The sequence below is a fragment of the Chionomys nivalis genome, chromosome 1 (genome assembly GCF_950005125.1).
Source record: "Chionomys nivalis chromosome 1, mChiNiv1.1, whole genome shotgun sequence".
NCBI lineage: Eukaryota > Metazoa > Chordata > Mammalia > Rodentia > Cricetidae > Chionomys > Chionomys nivalis.
In genome coordinates this window covers 15,397,733-15,420,316 of record NC_080086.1, presented here as the reverse complement: position 1 = coordinate 15,420,316, position 22,584 = coordinate 15,397,733, and the positions used below count along the sequence as shown (strand labels likewise).

The window sequence follows — 22,584 nt, the reverse complement described above, 5'->3', positions numbered from 1 at the left end:
CTATTAAGAGATCAGTGGCGAGATTCCTTTAATGAATCCAAACATTGTGCATCCTGCTTCTCTGTCAATGGACTGCAGAGAAACTGGACTTGAATTGTAAACTTGCAAGTCAGAAGGTAATTAATAGAGTGGGAGACATTGCCAAGATAGGCTGTGAAGAGAGATGCTCTTCTGGCTGGAGACATAGCTCCATGGTGAGTGCTGGACTCCGATTCCAGAACTCCAAAAACAAAGGATTCTTGTGAAATAAGAAACGTGTTACCAGGCAAGAAGGATGGTTAGAGTTGAGTTGGGTCTGTGTGGTAACTCCAAACACATGGGGAAGCATGTAATATCATCTCAGAGGATGGATGGAAAGTGCTCTCTAAGTCCGAATGACTGCTGACAACATCAGATTGGACGGGGGTGCTAGGCAAGAGCTCTGTCATCAAGCTGTATCCCCAGACAGAAAAACACCCGCTTCACAGCCGCATCTAACATATTCCTCCATTCTACTAACTGCCTTCTGGTTTTCAGTTTCATAAATAATTGTAAAGCAGACTGTCTTCTCTGCCATCCCTTGACAAAAAAAATGATAGTTGCACTTTCCTTACTGCTATGAAACAACAGCCCACAAAATCTACTTAAAAGGGAAAGAATTTGCTTTGGCTCGTGGCTTAAGAAGGGGTACCGTCATCATGGTGCAGAAGGCAGGGAGTCAGCAGCATGAGATGGAGGAGTGGAGAACAGGAAGTGGAGCCCAGACTACTAAACCTCAAAGCCCACCCTCAATAAGCCATTTTCTTCAGTAAGACTCCACTTCTAAAGGTTACAAAACCTTCCAAAACAGTGCCTCCTGCTGGTGACCCAGGGTTAAACACGTGAACTTTTTCTTGGGGAAGGGGAGAAAGTTTTACTTTCGAATTACAACACACATGAAAACAGGTCAGGATGAGGAGGGAAAATATTAAAGGGATGAAGTTCAGTAGAAGCATGCAAAAGAGTTCTCACCAGGTACCACAGCGAAAAGGAACAGGAACTGTGTTTGCAAAAGCCGAGTCAAGAAAGATAGGAGGACCCTACGGACCACAAGTGGCATTTGGAAAGTTGGACTGCTGCTTTTTGTTTGTGTTTGTTTGTTTTGTCTGCCTGTCTGTTGTTTGTTTTTCCAGACAGGGTTTTTCTGTGTAGGCCTGGCTGTCCTGGAACTAGCTCTGTAGACCAGGTCAAATTCATAGAGATCTGCCTGTCTCTGCCTCCCGCCAGCCAAAAGGCTGCATTTTGATGAAAAGTTAAAAACCAAAAGTAGGATAAGGCAAGAATGAAGTTGGGCCATCTTTGATGCTGGTCTAAGGGTGTTAGGATCACAGTGTTTTCTATAATTAGCAAGTAAAATTTGATACATAGAAAACTATTAAAGGTTAGTTCATTAAATAATGAAAGGTGAGGGGATCAAGGCTTAGGATGAAGGGTTGATTATTTTTGTGTTTTTAGAAAGGAAAAGAACACCCAAGGAAATGCCTTTGATATTAAATCTGTGATTCCACCTAGCATTGCAAGGGCAGGATGTCACTGAAATCAATTGTTATGTAGCCAAGACTGAGCTTGAACTCCGTCCTCTTGCCTCCATCTCCTAAGTGCGACCACACCTGGCTCATTCTATGCCTTTGGAACTCCGTTTTTACCTTTCGCACTGACTGTTGTTCTGATAATGTTTCTCCGTGTCCCCTGCCACCCACAAATGGGTTTCCATGAACTTTTGGACTATACTTAAACTAAAATAATATTCTCTGAGGTTCAAGTATAATTGAGCATCCCGTTCACTCACCTAGCAACTCAAGGGTGATTAATAACCATTCAGTACGCATCTGCTGAGTAAGTTGTTTCTATATCCTACTTGTCATGTATATCCTAGGTATCATCTATATCCTAGGTATCATCTATATCCTAGGTATATCCTAGATATCATCTATATCCTAGATATCATCTTTGTACTAGGTATCATCTATATCCTAGGTATCATCTATATCCTAGGTATCATCTATATCCTAGGTATCATCTTTGTACTAGGTATCATCTATATCCTAGGTATCATCTATATCCTAGGTATCATCTATATCCTAGGTATCATCTATATCCTAGGTATCATCTATATCCTAGATATCATTTATATCCTAGGTATCATTTATATCCTAAATATCATCTTTATACTAGATAACATGTTAAATGCAGATAATACAGAGCCTTAAACAAAATATTCAGGCAAATCATACAAAAAGAGATCAATTAATCTACCAAAGTGAGATGGGGACAGGGGTTTTGGCAGAACTTGGCTCCAGACTGAGCAAGGGGTTTATAAAGGTTAGAACCAGTCTCTAGAGGGATGAGCACAGCAATGGTGGATATGCACAGCTGGGAGCCTGGGGCTCTCTTAGAGAGGCAGCATCAGCCAGGAGTTTAGGAACAGAGCAAGACCATACAGATCCTTGTCTTGTTTTTCTCCTTGGTGTAGTATCTGCCTCAAAAAGTTCTGAAGGAAAAGTCAACCAAATGAAACGATGTGGAGCTCTTAGCTGAGAGAGTGTCACCCAGTGGTCACGAATGACTGGTGAGCTCTCTGGAGTCTTTGCCAATGCAGTTTTATAATAGTGGCTTTCATGGATGGGGGCCATGATTGCTCATATTGCAAAAGAGCACAAGATACAAATGCTAATTCAGCCGTGGCTTTGGAATGCAATTTCCCACGGGCTCCAACCTAAGGACATACCATTCTCAATAGTTCATTTCTAAATCAGCTGTTGAAAAAACACCAAGACACTTCCCCAGTGAAACAATACTGCAAATGGTTAGCTAATTAAGAGCAATTTAATCCATCAGGGAGCAGAACTTTAGTCTTAGTACCAGTTTGTGTTCTAGGATCATTCATCCTTTAGTGAATGTAGACAGTCACGGAGAGCAGTCTGCTGCCTTCAGAAGGGGTGGCCCATGAACTTGGCTGTCAGTGCTTGTGCCCACTTTCTGTGCTATTGTGATATTTTATTCAGTTCTGGGTTCCAACCTCAAAGGTCCTGATTTTCCTACGCAGGCGTGTCTACCAAATCAAGATTCCAATTCTTTCCAGCTGAAGGATCTCGGGCTTAACAGGGAGGTGTTCTGAGATGTCTCACTGACAGACGAGTAAATGATAACTCCATTTTCCCAACATAAACACTCTGTGAGATGCACTTCAAGAGACAGTTTAGAGTCGCTTTGTTTTTATATAAAGATTTAAAGCAGAATTATAAGCACACCAAAGCATTTGTGATGGTGATTTTGGTCGTCAGCGTGGCTAGATTTAGATGCACCCAGAAGAGTCTTACAGCGCATCCCCAGGTGGGCTTATGTAGTGTTCGCAGATAAGACTAACCAAAGGAGGGAGAGCCACCCTGAGCCCTATACCCTCTCTCCTCTCCACCATGGGGTGACCTCATGACATTCTCCTGTACCATACATTCTGCCATTAATCACACAGGACCAAACGACCACAGATGGAGTCCTCTAAAGCCAGACATTTTGGTCACAGTTATGCATAAGTAACCATTGAAGAATTCCAGAGAGCTGGGCGGTGGTGGCGCACGCCTTTAATCGCAGCACTCGGGAGGCAGAGGCAGGCGGATCTCTGTGAGTTCGAGGCCAGCCTGGTCTAGAAGAGCTAGTTCCAGGACAGGAACCAAAAAGCTACGGAGAAACCCTGTCTCGAAAAGTAAAAAAAAAAAAGAATTCCAGGAAAATGGCTGCCACTCAGACCAGTCAGCCTAGATGACAGATTGCTTTGGGGACTACTTTCCTTCAATGAATCCTGCTCTTCACTGACCCCTGGATCATGGAAGTAGCAGGTCCCTTCATGAGCAGGTGGAAGTGGAACGGTTTCTCAACTGGGTCATGTATTACCCGGAGAGATACTTCATGAGCCTAGGAATGATGACTGCTTCCGGAACACTTCCTGTGAGGAGCTGAAGCCACTTTATGGGCATGGCCTCTGCCCAACACCAAATCCCCACCCCAACCCCACACCACACCAAGACGGCAGCTCCTTCACGGTAATGCCCCTCACTGCCCTTGCAGAATCCGTAGCTTGCAGCAGGCCCAGCTCAGGCCACCGAACTGACAATTATGCTTAAAAGCTTTTTCTCACTGATTTGGGGTTGACAGGCAAGATCACAGTTCTCACTGGAGAGGAGCCTGTGACATGCTAGGACAAGGTGAGGCAGCCAAGGCAGAAGTAAGTGCTTTTCCCATGTGACTACTGGGGAATGGGTCACCCTTCGTATGCACAAATGATTGTATGTGCTCTCTGCTGGTGAACCTCAGGAAGGGAGAGTCTGGAGTTTCTTGTTTGTTTTGTTGACTATGAGAAAGGACCCCTGAGTGATTGCTCTGTGTTATGCTCTGCTGGAATACCTGCTTTCCTGTGACAGTTTCTTGGTAAATGTGTATGTGTGTTTACACACACAAGATAAAGGACAACGTCAATGTTGTTTCTTGGGTCCTGCTCTTGTTTGTTTGTTTGTTTGTTTGTTACAGAGTTACTTTATGGCCAATGGCTTAGAACTCACTGAGCAAGTTAGGCTGGCCATCCAGCAAACCCCAAAGATGCCCCTGCCTCTGCCTCTCCAGTGCAGGGATCACAAGCACATACCACGATTCCTGACTTTTACATGTATGTTTTAGGGATGGAACTCAGGCCCTCATGCTTGCAAGTAATTTCTTCAACACATGCCCTCCCTTCCCGGTGTAAGTCCTATGATTTTCAGGAGAGAAAACGAGACCCCACATTTTGGATCAGCAGCTCCCAAGTCCTTGGAAAACCAGAACAGCCTCCTCTGCCAGGGAGCCAGCCTGCTCCTTTGCTCCTGTGCTCTCAGGACTGGACTGGCCTGGAGCCAGTGCCCTTGAAGCTGTGAATGAAGGGTCCTGCCCAACCAGACTTGATTAAAATGCTTGCAGAGGAAAGGTCTGAGACTCTGCTGTTTACAGATCTTGAGCAGTTTTTCAATGACCCTCCAGGACCCATTCTGGAAAGGAGCTCTCAACATGGAATTGTAAATGAGGGGGCCAGGCCTTCCCAGTCCCAGGTATTCCTGGCCTCCCATTGGCTCTCACACATGCCCAGCTAGGCAGAAAGACTCCAAAACATAACAGGGCCACACAATTTACTCAGAACTTGTTCTACTCTTGCTGCCATTGTCTCTGGGCACACGTGGCAGGTGACAAGGAGGAAACAAGCACACAAACCCAGGACCTGCTCAGGAGCTAACTTTGTGACTAGAATTCTGACATCTCTCAAGTCTGATACATTGTAAGATTCTGGCCCTAGGCTACATATAATTTTTCATGCTACATTAATTTGTCTTAGAGGACTCCAACTTAGTTACTGAGAAGGCAAACATTTAGTCTTTTTTTTTTTCTTTGAGACAAGGGTTCTCTGTGTAGTGCTGGCTGTCCTGGAGCTCACTCTGTAGACCAGGCTAGCCTCAAGCTCAGAGATCCATCTGTTTCTGTCTTCAATGTGCTGGGATTAAAGGCATGCACCATCACTGCTTGTGAGACACTCATTCTTAATACATTTTTACCCACAAACTGGGATGTAGTAAGCCCAGTCTCCTTGAGATGAAAACACTTATTTTTAATTTTGTTTTTAGTGAGAAAGAAAAAGATGTTGGAGAACAGATTTATTTCCCATCTATGTACATAAACTTCAGAATGAAGAAATTGTCTTTAATAGCTAGCTAAAGGACTAGCTCTTCTCTCTGAGAATAGGAGTCACTTCTATACAAAAGTTCAAATTCAAACAGAGGTCTAGTGTACTTGGTCATTTCAAGCTGGGCCCAGAACGCGCACCACATAGAAATCACATGGTGTAGGAGGGTATTCTGTTTGTGTGTTGCTTTCATTGGTTGAATAAGAGACTGCCTTGGCCTTTTGATAGGGCAGCCCTTAGGTGGGTGGAGTAGACAGAACAGAATGCTGGGAAGAAGGGAAGTGTGGCAGATGCCATGCTTCTCCTGCCCAAGATGGACGTTGGTTAGACTCATGCTGGTAAGCCACAGTCAAGTGGCGATATACATTAATAGAAATGGGTTAATCAAGATGTGAGAGTTAGCCAATAAGAGGCTAGAGCTAATGGGCCAGGCAGTGTTTAAATGAATACAGTTTCTGTGTAATTAATTTGGGCATCCCAGGTGGCCGGGATGACTAGCAGCCCACAGGCCTAGGTATAAGCCAGTCAGGCAGCAGGATGCAGCTCGTTGTTCTTCACTCATTACAGTTGGAAGAAGGCAAGCAGAGAGAGTCGCCATGGAGCCAGCCGCCAGGTCAGACATGCTAAATCTCTCCCAGTAAGCCACAGTCACGTGGTGATACACAGATTTAATAGAAATGGGTTAATCAATATGTGAGAGTTAGCCAATAAGAGACTAGAGCTAATGGGTCAGGCAGTATTTTAATGAATACAATTTGTGTGTTGTTATTTCAGGGTATAATCTAGCCAGGTGGCAGGACACAGCCCACCATTCCTACTTACTACAATCACAGATACACTCAGTGACCCCAGTGGGTGGGAACAGCACTTCCAATCCTACCACCAAGATGAATGCCGCACACACGGGCTCTGACATGTCTAACTAGAAGTAGGAGCTGCCTGCTGATGGTTTTTATCTGAACATCAGTTCAATTCAACTCAGGTGGGAAAACAGTAAGCTCCTGTTAATGCTGGTTTGCACAATAACATTTCAAATCTTCTGGCTCCAGGGAGCCTCTGGTCATCTAGTATCCTGTATAAGGATACCTTTCTGAAGAATAACTCCACAGATCTAGCCCACGTTTAGGTCCAGTTTCCCTTCCCAATCTCTCCCTTCCTCTCCTGGTCCCACAGCTACTTTCTCTCCTTCCTTCCTCCCTCCCTCTTTTCCTTCCTTGTTTAGTTTCATTTCACTTCACTTGGCAAAAGCATGGCTCCACTAATGTCAGCTGAGTGAAACAAAGCTCTACTCTTTTTTTGTGTGTGTGAGAAAAATCATCAACCTGAGACAACAGCTTCAACTTACATTCTGTATACACATAGACTTGCGTCTTTATACAAGTGTGTAATTTGTGATTACTCAGGTGTGTGTGAGAGCACATGTGTGTGATACCTATGCTTTTGAGAAGAAGGGAGTTACCTGCATTTAATGATCAAAATGAAGTTCTCTCCTTGAGACATGAACTACATGCCATAAACCAGAATACAAGGAAAGTGCGCTCATAACAATTTGTACAGCAAGGAAGCTGTGAAGGTGATTACATCTTATAGAAATAAACCTTCAGTCGTTTATGACAATGACCTCACAACAGGCCTTGGAAAAGACTGTGCGCAGCACATACGAAGATAAAATGACAATAACCAGGCTCAAGGACACAGCCAAAAGAAACAAACAACGCCACTTCCTGTTGTCCTAAAATTTACCAGCAAAGAGAAAGACTTTCTCCGTGTAACGCATCTCCCTGTAGATCTCCAGGGCAAAGTGCATGAATTCTACACAAAGGAGAATCAAATCCTTCTGTGAGAAATGCTGGTTTCATAAGGATGGGGCCAAATAGCTGAACATAGGAGCAGAGACAAGGAGGATAAGACCCAAAATCCAAAGGATACAACCAGCTCAAAATGTAGGCTCTAGAAGAAGCCATCGATGGGTCTGTGTTAGATCCCTGTGGTTGCCACGCAGGTGACCACAGGCATAAATGTTTTTCTGTTTATTCTGCAGGCTGCTAACTGTACCGTAATACCTTTACAGGTCCAGGAGATGGTCTTTTCCTCACCTCGTTCAGCTCCTTGTGGCTCATTACCTGCCTATGTTTGCCATTTCAGTCCTAGCTACATCTTGAAGTGCCTTTTCCTTCTCTTCTGTCTCACACAGCTCCTCATGCTGCTTTGTCATCGGCTTCAACACCCACCTTGACAATCTAGGATGTTTTCATTTCAAAGTCTTAGTTATGTCTGCAAAGCCCCCACCACACCACCACCCAAATTGGGTCAGCATTCACTGGATCTAAAGGTTGGGCTGTGGATGTATTTTTTTGAGGCACCTATCTGCATTTGGAGTGCCCCAGTGGGTAACAGGATTTGGAAGTAAGGAATCTAGGATGAGAAGTCTTTGGATGCTAGAAGGAAGGCAGCCAACAGGGTTATGGGTGAAGGGGAACATAGAAAAAGAGAGAAAGCAAGTTTGGAAGACCCCATGGCAGCCCAATAGTGAATACTCAGCCTAGGATTTGAACATGAGCATTCCTAAATCCCAATGGATCTTAGAGAATTCCAGTCCCAGTGAAGATAGACTCTGAAATTAGGTCCTACCTTATTAGGCTGAAACATGCAGATTCAGACTTGATATAAACCACAGAAGTGGTGGTAGCTGATTCTGGTGGGGAACCTTGATATTATCCAAGAGCTTCAGATTTATTCTAGACCCACATGAACAGGATTACCCTGGCAGGACTAAGAAGGACTTTCAGTGGGATGGTGGTCCGTATACAGTATTAGATTGGTTCTGACAGTTAAGAGGAAGAGAAGGCAGATGTCCATTCCCTGACCCTTTGTATTCTGCACTCCATATGCTACCAGGATGTGAGGACTTCTGTTCTCCTGCCATTTCAAAAAGATCTGCTCTCTGTCATCTTTTCCAAGAATATACATTGCTGGGTGGGTGTGGCAGAACACATTTGTAACCCTACCAGTTGGGAGGTGGAGAAAGGAAGACCACAAGTTCAAGGCCAGTCTCAGAAACATAATATGTTGGAAGCCAGATACATAAGATCCTCACTCTAAATAAATAAATAAAGATTTTATTTAAAAAGTTTAATTTAAAAATTTAAGACAGGGGCTGGAGAGATGTCTCAGCAGTTAAGAGCACTGCCTGCTCTTCCAAAGGTCCTGAGTTCAATTCCCAGCAACCACATGGTGGCTCACAACCATCTGTAATGAGATCTGGTGCTCTCTTCTGGCCTGCAGACATACATACAGACAGAATACTGAGAATACTGTACACATAATAAATAAATACATCTTTAAAAAATTTAAGACAGTTAAAAAAAAATGATGGCATGCTACTTGACAGCTCCAGAGGGCTTGTGTGCATGGCTCACACCCTTGTATTTTACTCAACTACCTGGATGTCCAACCTGGGTCCACATTGCTAGTGATCTGCCTTGTTAGTCATGACTGATGCCTCTACTAAACCGTTCTTATCCAAATATTCTATGAGTTGACCAAAATGGTCTCAGCTAGGGCCAGGCTGTGACAGCTCTTGTGTGAGGTTAGCGGTTTCCTGCTGGCTTTATTTTCCTAGAGCAAGGAAAATAAATTTGTAGACTAGAAACGATGGCCCTGTTTCTTCACAGAAGCTCACTGACGTCCCACTGTTTCAGGATAGGAGTCCTAGAAACAAGCCCATCACCAGGCTACTGTACCGCAGGCTTGCATGGTTATTATCTCTTTGTCTGTATGTTGACTTGAAAGCCACATCCTACTGTCTTCTTCCAGTATAGGCTACTGTAACAGGACAGTAGAGACTTGGTGATTTGTAAAGAAAAGAAACATATTCTTCACTGTTCTAGAGGCTGGCCAGTTCCGGACATGGCATCAGCATCTGGCAAAGGCCTTCTCACTGTGCCAAAGCATGACAGACCATCACAATGTAGGGAAGCCTGAGCACACGACAGAAGAGATCAAGGAAGCTGGGGAAACTGAGCAAAGCCAGGTTTATGGCAATTAACCAGCTTCTAAGATCCTGACATTAGTCCATTATTGGGGCAGAGCCCTCATAACCCAATCACATCTTAATACTGCTACAATGTCAATTAAATTCCATCCTGGGGTTGGCAGAGGGCATTCAAATCATATTACCTGCCCAAAAGAGAAACAGTAACTTTCAGATCCTATGCAATTTTTCAGAAACCCAGAATTACCATTTATCTAGAAAAGATAAGGGGTCTTCATTTATGTGTTATATGGCCATCATTACTGTTCTTCCATTGCTGCAGGCAAGACTGAGGGAGTTGCCCAATAGTAGAACACTTGCTTATGAATGTTGAATGGAGAAGATTGCTTTTGTCTGCATAGATGAGCAGGTTGTCAAAAAAAAAAAAAAAAAGCTTTTTTAGCTCCTTCGGGAGCTAAGCTATAAGATGTGATTTAAGGATATCACAGTGGTGGAAGGACTGTGTGAAGTGGAACGTAGTCACACATTCCAGAGAGCACAGTAGCCACACAGCAAGCCCACTACGGTCACAGTCATCTCCATCTCTCTGCAGGTTTCCTTAAATCCAACCTCATCCCCATCCCCACTGCCTACATCAATGACCCTTCTCCCTCCTGGCATCACCCCTTCCTATCATCCAACAATGATTTAAAGATCAGGGTCACTTTATGCCCAGGCTAAAGTCGGTTTGAAAGCCATTAGCCTTCCCAAGCACTAGAAATCCCTGTTACTGCCTATTTAAATGTTTCCTCTGAAAGATTTATCAAACAAAGTATGAATTTTAGAATACTATCTAATTATTATGACTTAATTAATTAGATAGCTTAATTTTTAGCACAGGGAAATGATTGAGCTTGTTAATCTTTGATAAGGTATACGGAGGATGCAGGAAAAGGGTGATTAACCAGAAAAAGCATCGAGATCTCAATAGCTGGCACACTGGTGGGGGAGGTGATAGTTGGCCAAGAATGTCGTAAGGGCAAGTTATTTAACCTCTAAGCTCCAATTGCTTCATCTACAAATAAAGATATTAACGACACCATTACCCAAGACTGTCTCTGCAATGTGTTTGGCATTATGCCTGGCTTAAAAGGAACTAAAAAAAAAGTATTAGCCAAGTTATTGCTGAAGTATCATCAGTAATGACAACAATGATGATCTTTACCAGCAGCAGTGACAATAGTGGTGGATATAATGCATGCTGTGATAACCTGGGCTAAGTGGACCCCAAACAGCTAGTTAATGAAAGGGTAGAAGATTAAACTAGAGTTAACTGGAGTAGAAGGAAGAGTGGCCACAAGAACTGTTGTGGTTAGGATGAGAGACCATAAGATCACTTGTTCCAACATACACCCTGCTGCTGGTGGGAGTGCTTTGCCACTCTTAGTTATTCGGTGCCTTGCTGGTGGAAGAGAGTTATTGGGAGTGGGGCTTGAGGTGCATAGCATCGGTCACACTTTTTGTCTGTGTCTGCTCCCAACTGCAGAAGCAGTGCGACAAGCTAGCTCATACTTCTAATGCTGTGCTTGCCTGACCATGATGGATCACATCCCTTCTCACGAGCCAGAATAAACCCATCCTTGAGTTCTTTTTGTTAGTTATTTTGTCACAACTATATAAGAAAACTAATACATTAATCTTGATATATGTTGTAACTTTGCCTGGGATTCCCTACGAGGGAAACATCCTAAGAGACGGTTTTAGAATTAAATATGCGGGGCTTAAACCTTGACTCTGTCACTTGATATTTGTGACTTCAGGGGGGTTCAACTTATCTCGGAGTTGCAGTGTCCTGATGGGACATGGGGATAACCACACCTAGACTAAAGGTTATGCAAATGGCACAGAGAGATGCGGCAAAGATAACGTGCCTAGTACCCAGCAAAGACAGGTGGATGGAGGTCTCTCCCCTTTGTGCTAGGTCTGACAGACAGCAAAAGGGAACGGGAATGTTTATCTGGATAGGTGAGAGATGTAAGAACAAGTACCATGGGCTCATTGTTCGGGGGGGGGAGGGGATGCCACTAACTCGTTTACGGCCCTTTCCCACCTAGGAGGGTACAGTGGGGCTGCCAGAGATGTGTCCACATTCCCTCCTGTGGTCGTTCAAGGCTCCCTGCAGTGTGCTGTAACCAAAGGGGAGGCATGCAGCAAGAGCAGCACAGAAGCAGGTGCCCTTATCAATAACAAATGAGATCTCAGTGCACTTGTCTTTCTGCCCAAATATTGATGACTATTTAAGCTATAAATGTCAGAGCTACTGATATCTTCCCATTGTCGCTCGGAGATGTTTACCATTTCAGTGATGCAGACAATATGTCATCTGATAGCCCAAATGAGATTCAGAATCCTTCTCTACTGTAAACGTTACTTTCCCTGATGAAAATGTAATTCCTTTGAAAAAAAATAATCTTCCAAATCATCTCATTTTTACTCTCAATAATATTGTTTCAATGCATAATTATTTTCCTTTTTCTAAATTCAAATAATATGTTTCCCCACATGTATTCCCATGCCAGTTCCAAATTTTGTTTTCTTTAGGTGTTTGAAGTAATGCTAATGTGAATTTTGACATTTTAAGTACACTTTCAAAATACTCTCCTCTGAGTTTTACCACTGTTCCTGACACTAATATGCAGTCATGTGTCATTAGTTACTTAAATGTTTTCTATAATTATGTAGATTATGTTGACACTTTCTGGTAGGATGCTTATAATTTACTATTTTGTCACTTGTGACGTGCTGAAATACATCGGATAACCATTTTCAATCATTTCCTAATTAAGCAGTTGTAAAAGGCTCCTGCTGTGTTGTGGCTTTCCTTCCCTGTAGTGCCATGTCCACTGTGGGCACAGGAGGCTCGTAAGTACACAGAGTACACAGAGTCTCTCTCTACTCTCCTATTATTTTGTCCTAGTAATGACCAAATAATGTCACTAACTGTAGGATTCACAGTCAAAGAGAAATATTGTTACATACAAGACTTCAGATTACCACACAGAATATGGAAAATTTATTATAATAAAGGCCTGAATAATTGTCATGGAAGAGGGAGAGTGTTGAGCTGCCCAGATGAACCTAGGGAGAGTCCTACAAGTAAAGGATCTTTAATCTGAGTCAGGATTAAGTAGGGGTTTAGTAAGTTAAAACTGGGAAGAGAAATGCTCTAGGCAGATGCTGGATTGCGCTGTGGTCAATAATGCTGAAGAGCTAAGGATGCCTATGGTGCAGGATGCATTGTCCAGAGATACTGGAGAACTGACAGTCATTAACAAGGGGCATAGAAGCCACATTAGGGGGGAAGTAGCTGCATTTATTTTCTGTAAAAGAACTGATGTGGTCCAATTTCTTAGAATCCTAACAGCATGACAGACACATGTTTTTCTTTGCTATCAGTAGCCTAAGATGGCCATAAGGGAAAGAACGCCCCCCCCCCCCATGTCAACTATTCTTAGTTCAAATAGAAATTCATTCTGAGTTGTTGCTGGGTGAAATTAAGGTATTAGAGAGATAAATAAAGTATTGGGAGCTACTTTCAGAGATATTTGAAGGAAACAATAAGACAAACATGCTAGATTATCTTCACACATTAACTGACAGTCTCCAAAAGGGCTGTGCCTCACCACTCTGTTGCCATAGTGATGCATAGTGACATGTTCCCATGATTTGGCCACTTGTTGGTGACACTGACAGAGAACCATATCTCTAACACACGGCAGCAGAGCCCCGAGAGAGTCTGGCACATACATGGCTCTTGGTAGGTATGGCCTATCTGATCTAGATCAAGTCCAAGTGAAGGCCGTGATGGAGGTTGGTAGCAAGGAGGGGTGAAAGCTGTCTAACTCAAATTTAGTTAGTTCCACAGTGACTATACTGACTGGTTTTGTGTCAACTAGACCCAAGCTAGAGTTTTCAGAGAGGAAGGAGCCACAGTTGAGGAAATACCTCTCTGAGATCCAGCTATAAGGCATTTTCTCAATTAGGGATCATGGGGAGGGCCCAGCCCATGGTGGGTGGTGCCATCCCTGGGCTGGTGGTCCTGGGTTCTGTAAGAAAGCAGGCTAAGCAAGCCAGGTTGAGAAAGCCAGCAAGCAGCACCCCTCCATGGCTTCTGCATCAGCTCCTATCTCCAGGATCCTGTCCTGCTTGAGTTCCTAGCCTGACTTTCCTCTGATGTTTGATGATGAACAGTGTAAAAGCTGAATAAACCCTTTTCTCCCCAACTTGTTTTATGGTCATGGTGTTTCATTGCAGCAATGGAAAGCCTAACCAAGACAGTGACAATGGATGCTGCTGATAGAACCATAGGCAAGAGAAGCTTCGGTCTAACAATGAATGAGGTAATAAATGGATGAATATGTAAATAAATAGATCATAAGTTATGAGTCAGAGCAATATGTGATGCTTTAAGAAAAGAGAAGGACATACAAGAAAGAGAAAACATTACCTTTAAATAAAATAAAGCAAAATAGTCCAACAATTTAAAGAAAAATGAAGCAAAAGGAAAGACAAATCAGATAAACTAAAAACATGCAATATATCGCATATAGAGTGAATATAGTATATTTGTCTATTTCACACACAGATACTCACATAGACACACACATATGCATATGCACTCACTTACAGACACGCATATGCGCACAAAAGATACCATAGAATTCCCTCAAGGAACTGTCCCTCGTTCTCATACACTTCTGGGAAATCTAGGTGAATGAAGAGGAGTGGATGGAGGAACTGTTCCCTGAGTCCTTCTCACGAGGACCTCTAGCCATGTGACAGGGCATTACCCATCAGCATGAGAACACACCTGCCTTGATCTCAGGCTTCATCCTGCCAGTGGGAAGGGAAAGTGACTCTTTCGAAATGTTAAAGAACCCAAGAAGAGGAAAACGGTTGCATGCGTGATAGAGGTGGGTCATCTTTCTATCTGTTGTTTCATTGGTTAAATAAAGAAACTGCCTTGGTCCTTTAATGGGACAGAAAATTAGGTAAGCAGAGTAGACAGAACAGAATGCTGGGAGAAAGAAGCTGAGTCAGGCAGTCGCCATGATTCTCCAACTCCAGACAGACGCAGGTTAAGATCTTTCCTGGTAAGCCAGCTCGTGGTGCTATACAGAATATTAGAAATGGGTTAGATCAAAATGTAAGAGCTAGCCAATAAGAGGCTGGATCTAATGGGCCAGGCAGTGTTTAAAAGAATACAGTTTCCGTGTAATTATTTCGGGTAAAGCCATGCGGGCAGCCGGGTGCTGGGAACTTAGCCCGCCACTCTTATTACTACAGAGTGGCACCCAACGTGCTAATGAACTCCACGTAAAACCTGAGAGGGCTTAAAAAGGACACAGAGAGAATTTAAGACAGCTTTTTGCTGTTTGTGGGTTGCATGTCGCAAAGAAATTGTCCTGACTCAGCAACAGGAAAAAAACTGGCTGTTTAAAATGCCGGCTTTCTGGGCTGTGCTGCCATTGCGATCTCTGTCTGGTTCCCGCGGGAGACAGAGCTTTTGAATGGAGCATTTGGAGTAAAGTACTATGATTTGTTTGATGGCAACCTAGACTCGCTGTGTGCCTAAAAGGAAGTCATTTTGTGCTGCGGCTCAGAGGCACAAGCAGCTCCACCATGCTACTGGTGCAATATGCAAGGATCAGAGGCACGAGCTGCTCCGCCATGTTGGACTGGGCGGGGAAAGCAGGCAGTACCTGTTTTTGACCTAGGCATGTCACAGCTTAGATTCTTAAGTGCTTAGCAATCTAAAAGCACAAAACAAAGTGCTCCTGGATAGTAAAAAATTACAGATTCACAATGGAACAGATTCAGACACTGTTGGATGAATGTATGTAGGCTTGAGAGAGAAAAAAAATATATAAAGAATAAAGTTAATGTCTTTAAAAACGGGTAAAGTCCTTAAAGAGACAGAGTACAGATAGTTATAGATTAAAAGAAATAAAGAAAAATAAGCCATGTAGAAATGGAAAATTCACAGAGAGTCTGGATTCTTTGTACTATTGTGTTTTCTTTAAAATTTTTGACTGTGAAGGAGCTAAGTACAGAGAGACATTTCATTATATGGGCTGCCAAGCAGAACCAGAATGGATATCATAAGGGTATTATGATTTCAGAATTTGGGTCTAAGGATATGATGCTTTGGAAAGGAGTTTCTTCTTTTGTTTTCACAAAGGATGAGACCCTGTGGATTGTTTCTATCCCAATATGGTATGATAGACCACACCCTCCTGAAAGGTTGCTGTGAATACCATCAGAAAATTACTTTGCTCAACTGCCGACTGAGACGAACCTAGCAACAGGTTATACCATGAAAAATCTGATTAACAGCGTCCCCATTCAGCAGGAAGCAGTTTGGAGAGAATAAACTGCGCCCATGTTTCCAAATATGGTTTATAAACATTCTTTTACATTTAAAGAGGGATATGATATAGGTATGGATAATTTGCATTGGTGTGAATTTTAAGGTCAATTTTGTTATATGTATATGTATTTCTGCTCTTGATTAAGGTATTGTGATTGTTTAGTTCATTTTTAAAATGTAATGTATAATTAGGAAATATAGGTTGTTAATGGATAATCATTGATAATAGTCAAGCTTGTAGTCATGTTAGTTAGACTTTCTAGATGTGCATAGGTATATGTCAGATAGGTATTCTTCATATCTTTCAAAGACTACAGAATATGGCATTTTAAATGTTTTAATAACTTAGGGCTTTTCATGATAATGAGACACGTCTGCTCCTGGCAACACCAACTACTTCAAGAGGAAGATGGGCATCGAAGAGGATCCTTATGGAGTTTGATAGCCATTTGGGCAAGAAACTGCTCTTGCCTGGACTGTTGCATAAATTGGACACAAAGAACCTGCAGAAAGAGGACTGCTGAACTTGCCTAAAGGTGAGATGATCCTTCAGGGTTCCTGATTCATAAGAGTCTGTGAGACATTCTGCAGGACACATCAGAAAGTGACTGAACTGTTTTTGAAATTTCCTGCTTCATGGAAATGTCTGCTGGATTCTATGGGTCTGTAGGCCAAAGATGGCTGTCCCAATGGTACAGAGGAACTTTGGGTTACTGTACAGACAGCAAGATGTCTCTGTCATTTCTAGAGTTTTGGATTTCTTGTTTACTTAGCTAATATTATATCCTTCTGGAGTCTTTGATGGAGTTGAAGAATGGTTAGATAGAGTTATAGTTTTCCTTAGTTATGATAAAAGATAAAATAGATATAAATATTGTAACTGTAATTCTTACTTGATAACTGTTTTGCTATATGTAATTTTACTATGTTAAAATGAAAGCCTTTTTTGTTTAAACAGAAAAAGGGGAAATGATGGAGGAGGGTCATCTTTCTATCTGTTGCTTTCATTGGTTAATTAATAAAGAAACTGCCTAGGCTCATTTGATAGGCCAACCCTAAGGTGGGTGGAGTAAACAGAACAGAAGGCTGGGAGAAAAAACCGAGTCAGGCAGTCGCCATGATTCTCCCACTCCAGACAGACGCAGGTTAAGATCTTTCCTGGTAAGCCAGCTCATGGTGCTACACAGAATACTAGAAATGGATTAGATCAATATGTAAGAGCTAGCCAATAAGAGGCTGGAACTAATGGGCCAGGCAGTGTTTAAAAGAATACAGTTTCCGTGTAATTATTTGGGGTAAAGCCATGCGGGCGGCTGGGTGCCGGGGACGCAGCCCCACTGTTCTTAATTACAACACATGTGAAAGAAAGCAAACTGTTTTGGTCTTGAACTTTCCCAGAGACTCTGCAAACACAGCCTTTCTAGTCTCAGACTGTCATGGTTGTTGCATTTCTAGGGGACAAACCTCCCATGGAAACTATGGAAACTGGCGTGCTTCAGGCTGACCTACATTTAGAGCAAGGTTTTTTTTTTTTTTTTTTTTTTTTTTTTTGTACCCCTCAGCTAGGAAAGATGGAGACTAACAGATACTTCCCTTTCTCTCCCCACTGCCAGGTAGTGGGGAGGACTGCAACTGGTATGGGGGCAACCCACTCATCTGCGCCACACAGGGGCAATCATGCATTAAATAGAACCTCTCTTCGAGATACAAAGTGAACAACCCTCCCGCTCAGCTCTAGGAACACATGGGTGTACAGAGGAACAAAGGCAGAGCCCACAGCCAACCACCATCGAGAAGAAAATGAGATGTAAAGCTCTGGTATTCCCAGTGTGGGTACACAGGGGCGGCCCTCTAATAACACAGTGAACAGGCAGCCCTGAGCTGAGAGGCCACCCGACTGTATCCAACAAGGGCGGCTATGTACTCAGAGAACCTGCTAGCATACCAAGCCTCTTATTTTGCAGCCCAGGGCGCCCTTGTGGCAGCCCTTTACAAATCAGAAGGCAGGCATGAAGGAGTATTAATTCAGTAGGGAATCCAGCTTCTATGCCCATGTCCCAATTGAAGAAAACGCTGTTGATTCTAAACATTTAGAAAATTACCAGGTTCATGAGAACGTTGAGGAGGGTTCAGGACAAGCTAGAGAAAGATGCAAATCTGAAATGGGTCGCTTACCTTCTTGTCGCTCAGGCCAGAAACCTGGTCCACATACTCCTCTTGGATCATGAAGGCTGCTAAGTTGGCAGTGTAGCTGGCCAGGAAAATGACAGCAAAGAAGGCCCACACTGACACCATGATCTTGGAGGTGGTCCCCTTTGGGTTCTGCACAGGGACGGAGTTGTTGAACACCAGACCCCAGAGTAACCAAATTGCTTTGCCAATGGTGAAAGATGGGCCGCCTGGCTCTAGTGTGATACAAAAGACAGGGAGAAACATTTAAGCCTGAATCACTGGATCTATCTCTATCTACAAGTACCCAGAGTTGGAAAGTTCCTGGCGAGAGCAGGAGACCTGTCTAAAGACAGCTTTACAATTCAAAAGCACATGCCTCTCCTGGGAGCCTGACGAAGGCAGAAGAGGGTTTCTTAGAAGCAAATTCAGAGTCCTAGGGTGTGGGGAGAGCTTTTTCCAACTAAAATTCTTTCCACCTTCATATATTAGAGCATCAAGATCTTTGGGGTGAAAGTTGGGTAACAATGACCAACTATCCCAATATGGTCACATTGACCATTTTTCTTAAAATTTATCATTGTATCTAACAAGGAAGTATTTTAACTTCCAAGACATTAGCAAGAATTGTGTGAGGCCCCTTTCTACTATTGCCTTAAACCTTCTTGTTGAGTTTCACCAGTGCTGGATGACCAAATGTACTTTTGGTTACGTTTTCTTTAGTTTCTAGCTTTTAGCAGCTGTCTTTAAAATGACCTTGATTCTACTAACCCCTTTAATGCCGGCCCTTCCCAACTGCTCTAATGTAGTCATCGCTTCTGTACAAGGAAGCCCAGATAAGAGACCAGTGACTCTTGTTCTGACCATGTACAACTAGAACAGAAACACGGCTGTCCTTGACAGATGTCCGTCCATATGACCTTAGGGCTTCTGCCCATAAGTGATCCGTGACTTGCCTGCTGTCCCTGCTTGGTGAGGGAGAGACCTTGTGTGTTACCTGAATCTTTGTCCACACTTCTATTGTAGAAATGAATGTCTGCCCACAGAGTTCTCTGACAGATTAACAAAGGTCTTGGAACGCTGTCTGTGATGCTGACAGCATGTGCTCAGCCCGCTACATCATCAGGGACTGCCATGCTGAACGTGTTGTCTATCTGTGCATGTACATTTGTGCGTGTGGACTCGACTTCATACAATAGATGTGCAAGGAGAAAGTTGTTCACAAAGCAGACCTTGCAAACTGAGCAGTGCCCTAAGGAGACTTGAGCTGGGCTCCTCTGTAAAGAGAAGGACCCTAAAGCAACATGAGCAATCGTGAGTTCTGATACAGAGTTGGGAGACGTGAATTTCTTATTCTGGGTGAGAGGGCAGTATACTCTGTCTTTGGCCTTTAACAGGGCTGACGTTCTGTCTACACTTTAGGAATCCTCAGAGGGTTCACGCACTAGAGCCTCTCAGGTTGGAATACAAGTCACTGCTTCTAGTGAGCCTTTCTCATGGGGTAGGGGAGTCAATGGCCACACCATGTTATGGAGACATGTAGAACTCTACCTCAGAACACACAAAATATAAGGTACGTCAGCACTTGGAAGTCCACTGGTAAAGCAAGTAGCTCCCAAGATTGGACTGTGAATCTTACCCAAACATGAATGGCATGTTTATTGAACACTGTTGCCAGGTGACCACCCTAGAGGTTATTATTAAACAGATACAAGGTAAATCTGGCTATTGTAGCAAGACCAAGGTAAATAATCACTATTTTGAAAAATACAATGTCTAAGCTTTTTCCTGGGTTTAGTAAATCAGAGACTAGATCCAAGCACCTTTGTCTTTTAAGTGCCCGTTATGCAATTCTTATTAGTACCTAAGATTAAGGAGCTGTCCTCTTGAAAGTATATTCCAGAATAACTAGAATTCTAAAAGGAAAAGGTTTAGAAGATGCGGCACAGTTCTTAATCCAGGGGCTTTTATGAAGTTCTGAAGGAGCTATTTATCAGATTCTCAGAAGTTTGATGAAGTTTTCAAAAATATCGAAAGTGCTTCAAACACTAGGTCAGTTTCCCCATATTGATGCCTACCTACTCAGGACATGAGACACACGCTATAGTAGCTACTAGTGAGAACTGGCCTTCTGTGTCCTTTTGATTTCAGGCATATTACTTCTATACTCCTAGAAGTACTTCTGAGTTAGTGTATGGTCCAAAGACATAAGATGTGGAGACACTGTAACTCGGTAGTAACCCTTCAACTATGGGAAGCTCCAGTGGCTTTCACAGTCTTATTTTTCTTATTCTTACAATGTGTACATAGTCTGCCTTTTCCCTCATATTTCTCCCAACAAATTGCCCATAACCTATATTTTAGAAATAGTGTCCAGACATAAGCATCTTCACTATCAATCTTTCTTCTTAAACATTGCTACACTGACATGCTAACGGTCCCCAACCTCACAGAAAGTAAGGAGACCACAGGTAACAAGGGTGGATATAATGATTCCGAGTTGTGAGTGGGGGCAGGGAAAGGCAGAGGCGCAGGAGTTCCAGGCAGCCTTACCTCTGCCATCAGCTAGGCACCTGTTGTAACCCACAGGGCTGAAGTACTCGAAGACAAAGACAGCCACGGCAGAGACAATGAGGAGCATCACAAACATCATCACCCACACGTCAGCGCTGAACGGCTCTGGGGAGGGAAGCAAAACAGTGCTCAAGGTCAAAGCAGAGAGCAAGCAGCTGGTTATCCCCATAATCATCTGTTCATGCAGACACCTGTTTTGAGAGGAGCACGCTACAGTGTGCCATGTGCCCTCGGAGAGCCAGGGTTGAATTTGGAAGACATAAGATACGCTTGCGCGGCCTCTTTTATGTCTGGGCATGTAAAGATTGTTTGTTTCTGTTTGTTTGTTTGTTTTTGTTTTTTCCGAGTCATGGTTTCTCTGTAGCTTTGAGGCCTGTCCTGGAACTAGCTCTTGTAGACCAGGCTGGCCTCAAACTCACAGAGATCCGCCTGCTTCTGCCTCCCTAGTGCTCGGATTAGAGGCGTGCGCCACCCTGCAAGATCATTTTTTTTTTTCAAATACATAAAGACCACCATCTTATCTGTGAGCCTTTCTGGGTTTACTGGGGGCAGTGTCTGTCCCTCTTGAAACCGTATTTGGATCTCTCGAGGAATGGTGCAATTGGAAGAGGTGGACATAACGTAAGGAAATGATATCAAACCGACTTGCTTTATGTCCTCATCCCCATGACCACACCAAGAAGGAAGCCTTCCCCAGTGCTTGTGAGCTGTGTGGACAAATTCTTGACAAATGTTGGTTCTGTTTTAGAGCTGAATTGGTTTGGCAATCCTGTTGTACGATAAACAACCATGCCCCCTCACTTTTGTGTCCACATACTTCTCTCAGTGCCCAGCCTGCAGTTCCTTTTCCAGTCTACTGTGTTGTGGTAGAGTCATACTAGGTATCATGAAGATATGAGAGTATAAATTAATCAGTTTTAAAAAACTATCTATACTGACTCTCAGTGTCTGCAGTAGTGGACACTTCCCAGGTAGCAAGGGAACAGACATGGTTTGTGAATCCCAAAGCAGATACAATCTGATTCTTACTACTAAGCAAGGGGCTAAGGCTAGGCAAGAGAACAAGATGGTTCTATGAACGCTTTTTTTGTATCTTTCATCGTATTTGGTAGATTTGCTCCATTTGAGCTAAATCTCTCTGGTTTAGAGGGACCCATAAGTGGAACACTATCTTCCAATAAGCCATCTCCATGATGCCGCAGACACAAAAGAATGACAGTAATTCTGTCCTGTGATACAGTGCCTCTCAATGGTGTCCCAAAATAGTTCTGGCCTTTGTAGCTGTCACATCACTTGGTAAACTCATAACCAGTGAAGTAACAGGCTGTTTCCCCCTTCTTTCAAGTTATTAATAAAGATGAAGCTGAAAGGGGGGGAAGTTGGCTGAAAATTAGAAAATATATTTCCCATTCTGAAACCTACTTTATTATTGAACTTCCAATGGGATTATAAAAGCCTGGTCACTTAATCAATTTAAAAATACCCATAAGAAAGCCCTAGAACTTAACACACCGCTGTGAAAAAGCAAAGCTCTCAGTGGCAGCAGGGTTCAAACCTACATGGTACATTTGAGTCGGCTTCATCTGGTGCCGGGGAAAACCTCCTCCACCCTTGACTATAACTGGCTTCATGCTGGTCTATGATTGGCCGAGAACATAATGAATGCTCCATACCTGTGATTCCTGCCCCCTCCCACTCCTACCTTATCTAGCATAGGGC

At 43.2% G+C, this 22,584-nt stretch overlaps 1 protein-coding gene across 2 annotated transcripts in view; it reads right to left on the bottom strand.

Moving 5' to 3' along the window:
* Positions 1-22,584, bottom strand: part of Grin2b (glutamate ionotropic receptor NMDA type subunit 2B) — a 464,983-nt gene that overhangs the window by 42,842 nt on the left and 399,557 nt on the right. For both annotated transcript variants that reach the window (XM_057756416.1, XM_057756490.1), the window contains exons 9-10: positions 20,845-20,970; positions 18,298-18,527 (exon numbers count right to left, since the gene is read on the bottom strand). In XM_057756416.1, coding sequence (XP_057612399.1) covers positions 18,298-18,527; positions 20,845-20,970 — 356 coding nt within the window. The remainder of the gene's footprint in view (positions 1-18,297; positions 18,528-20,844; positions 20,971-22,584) is intronic.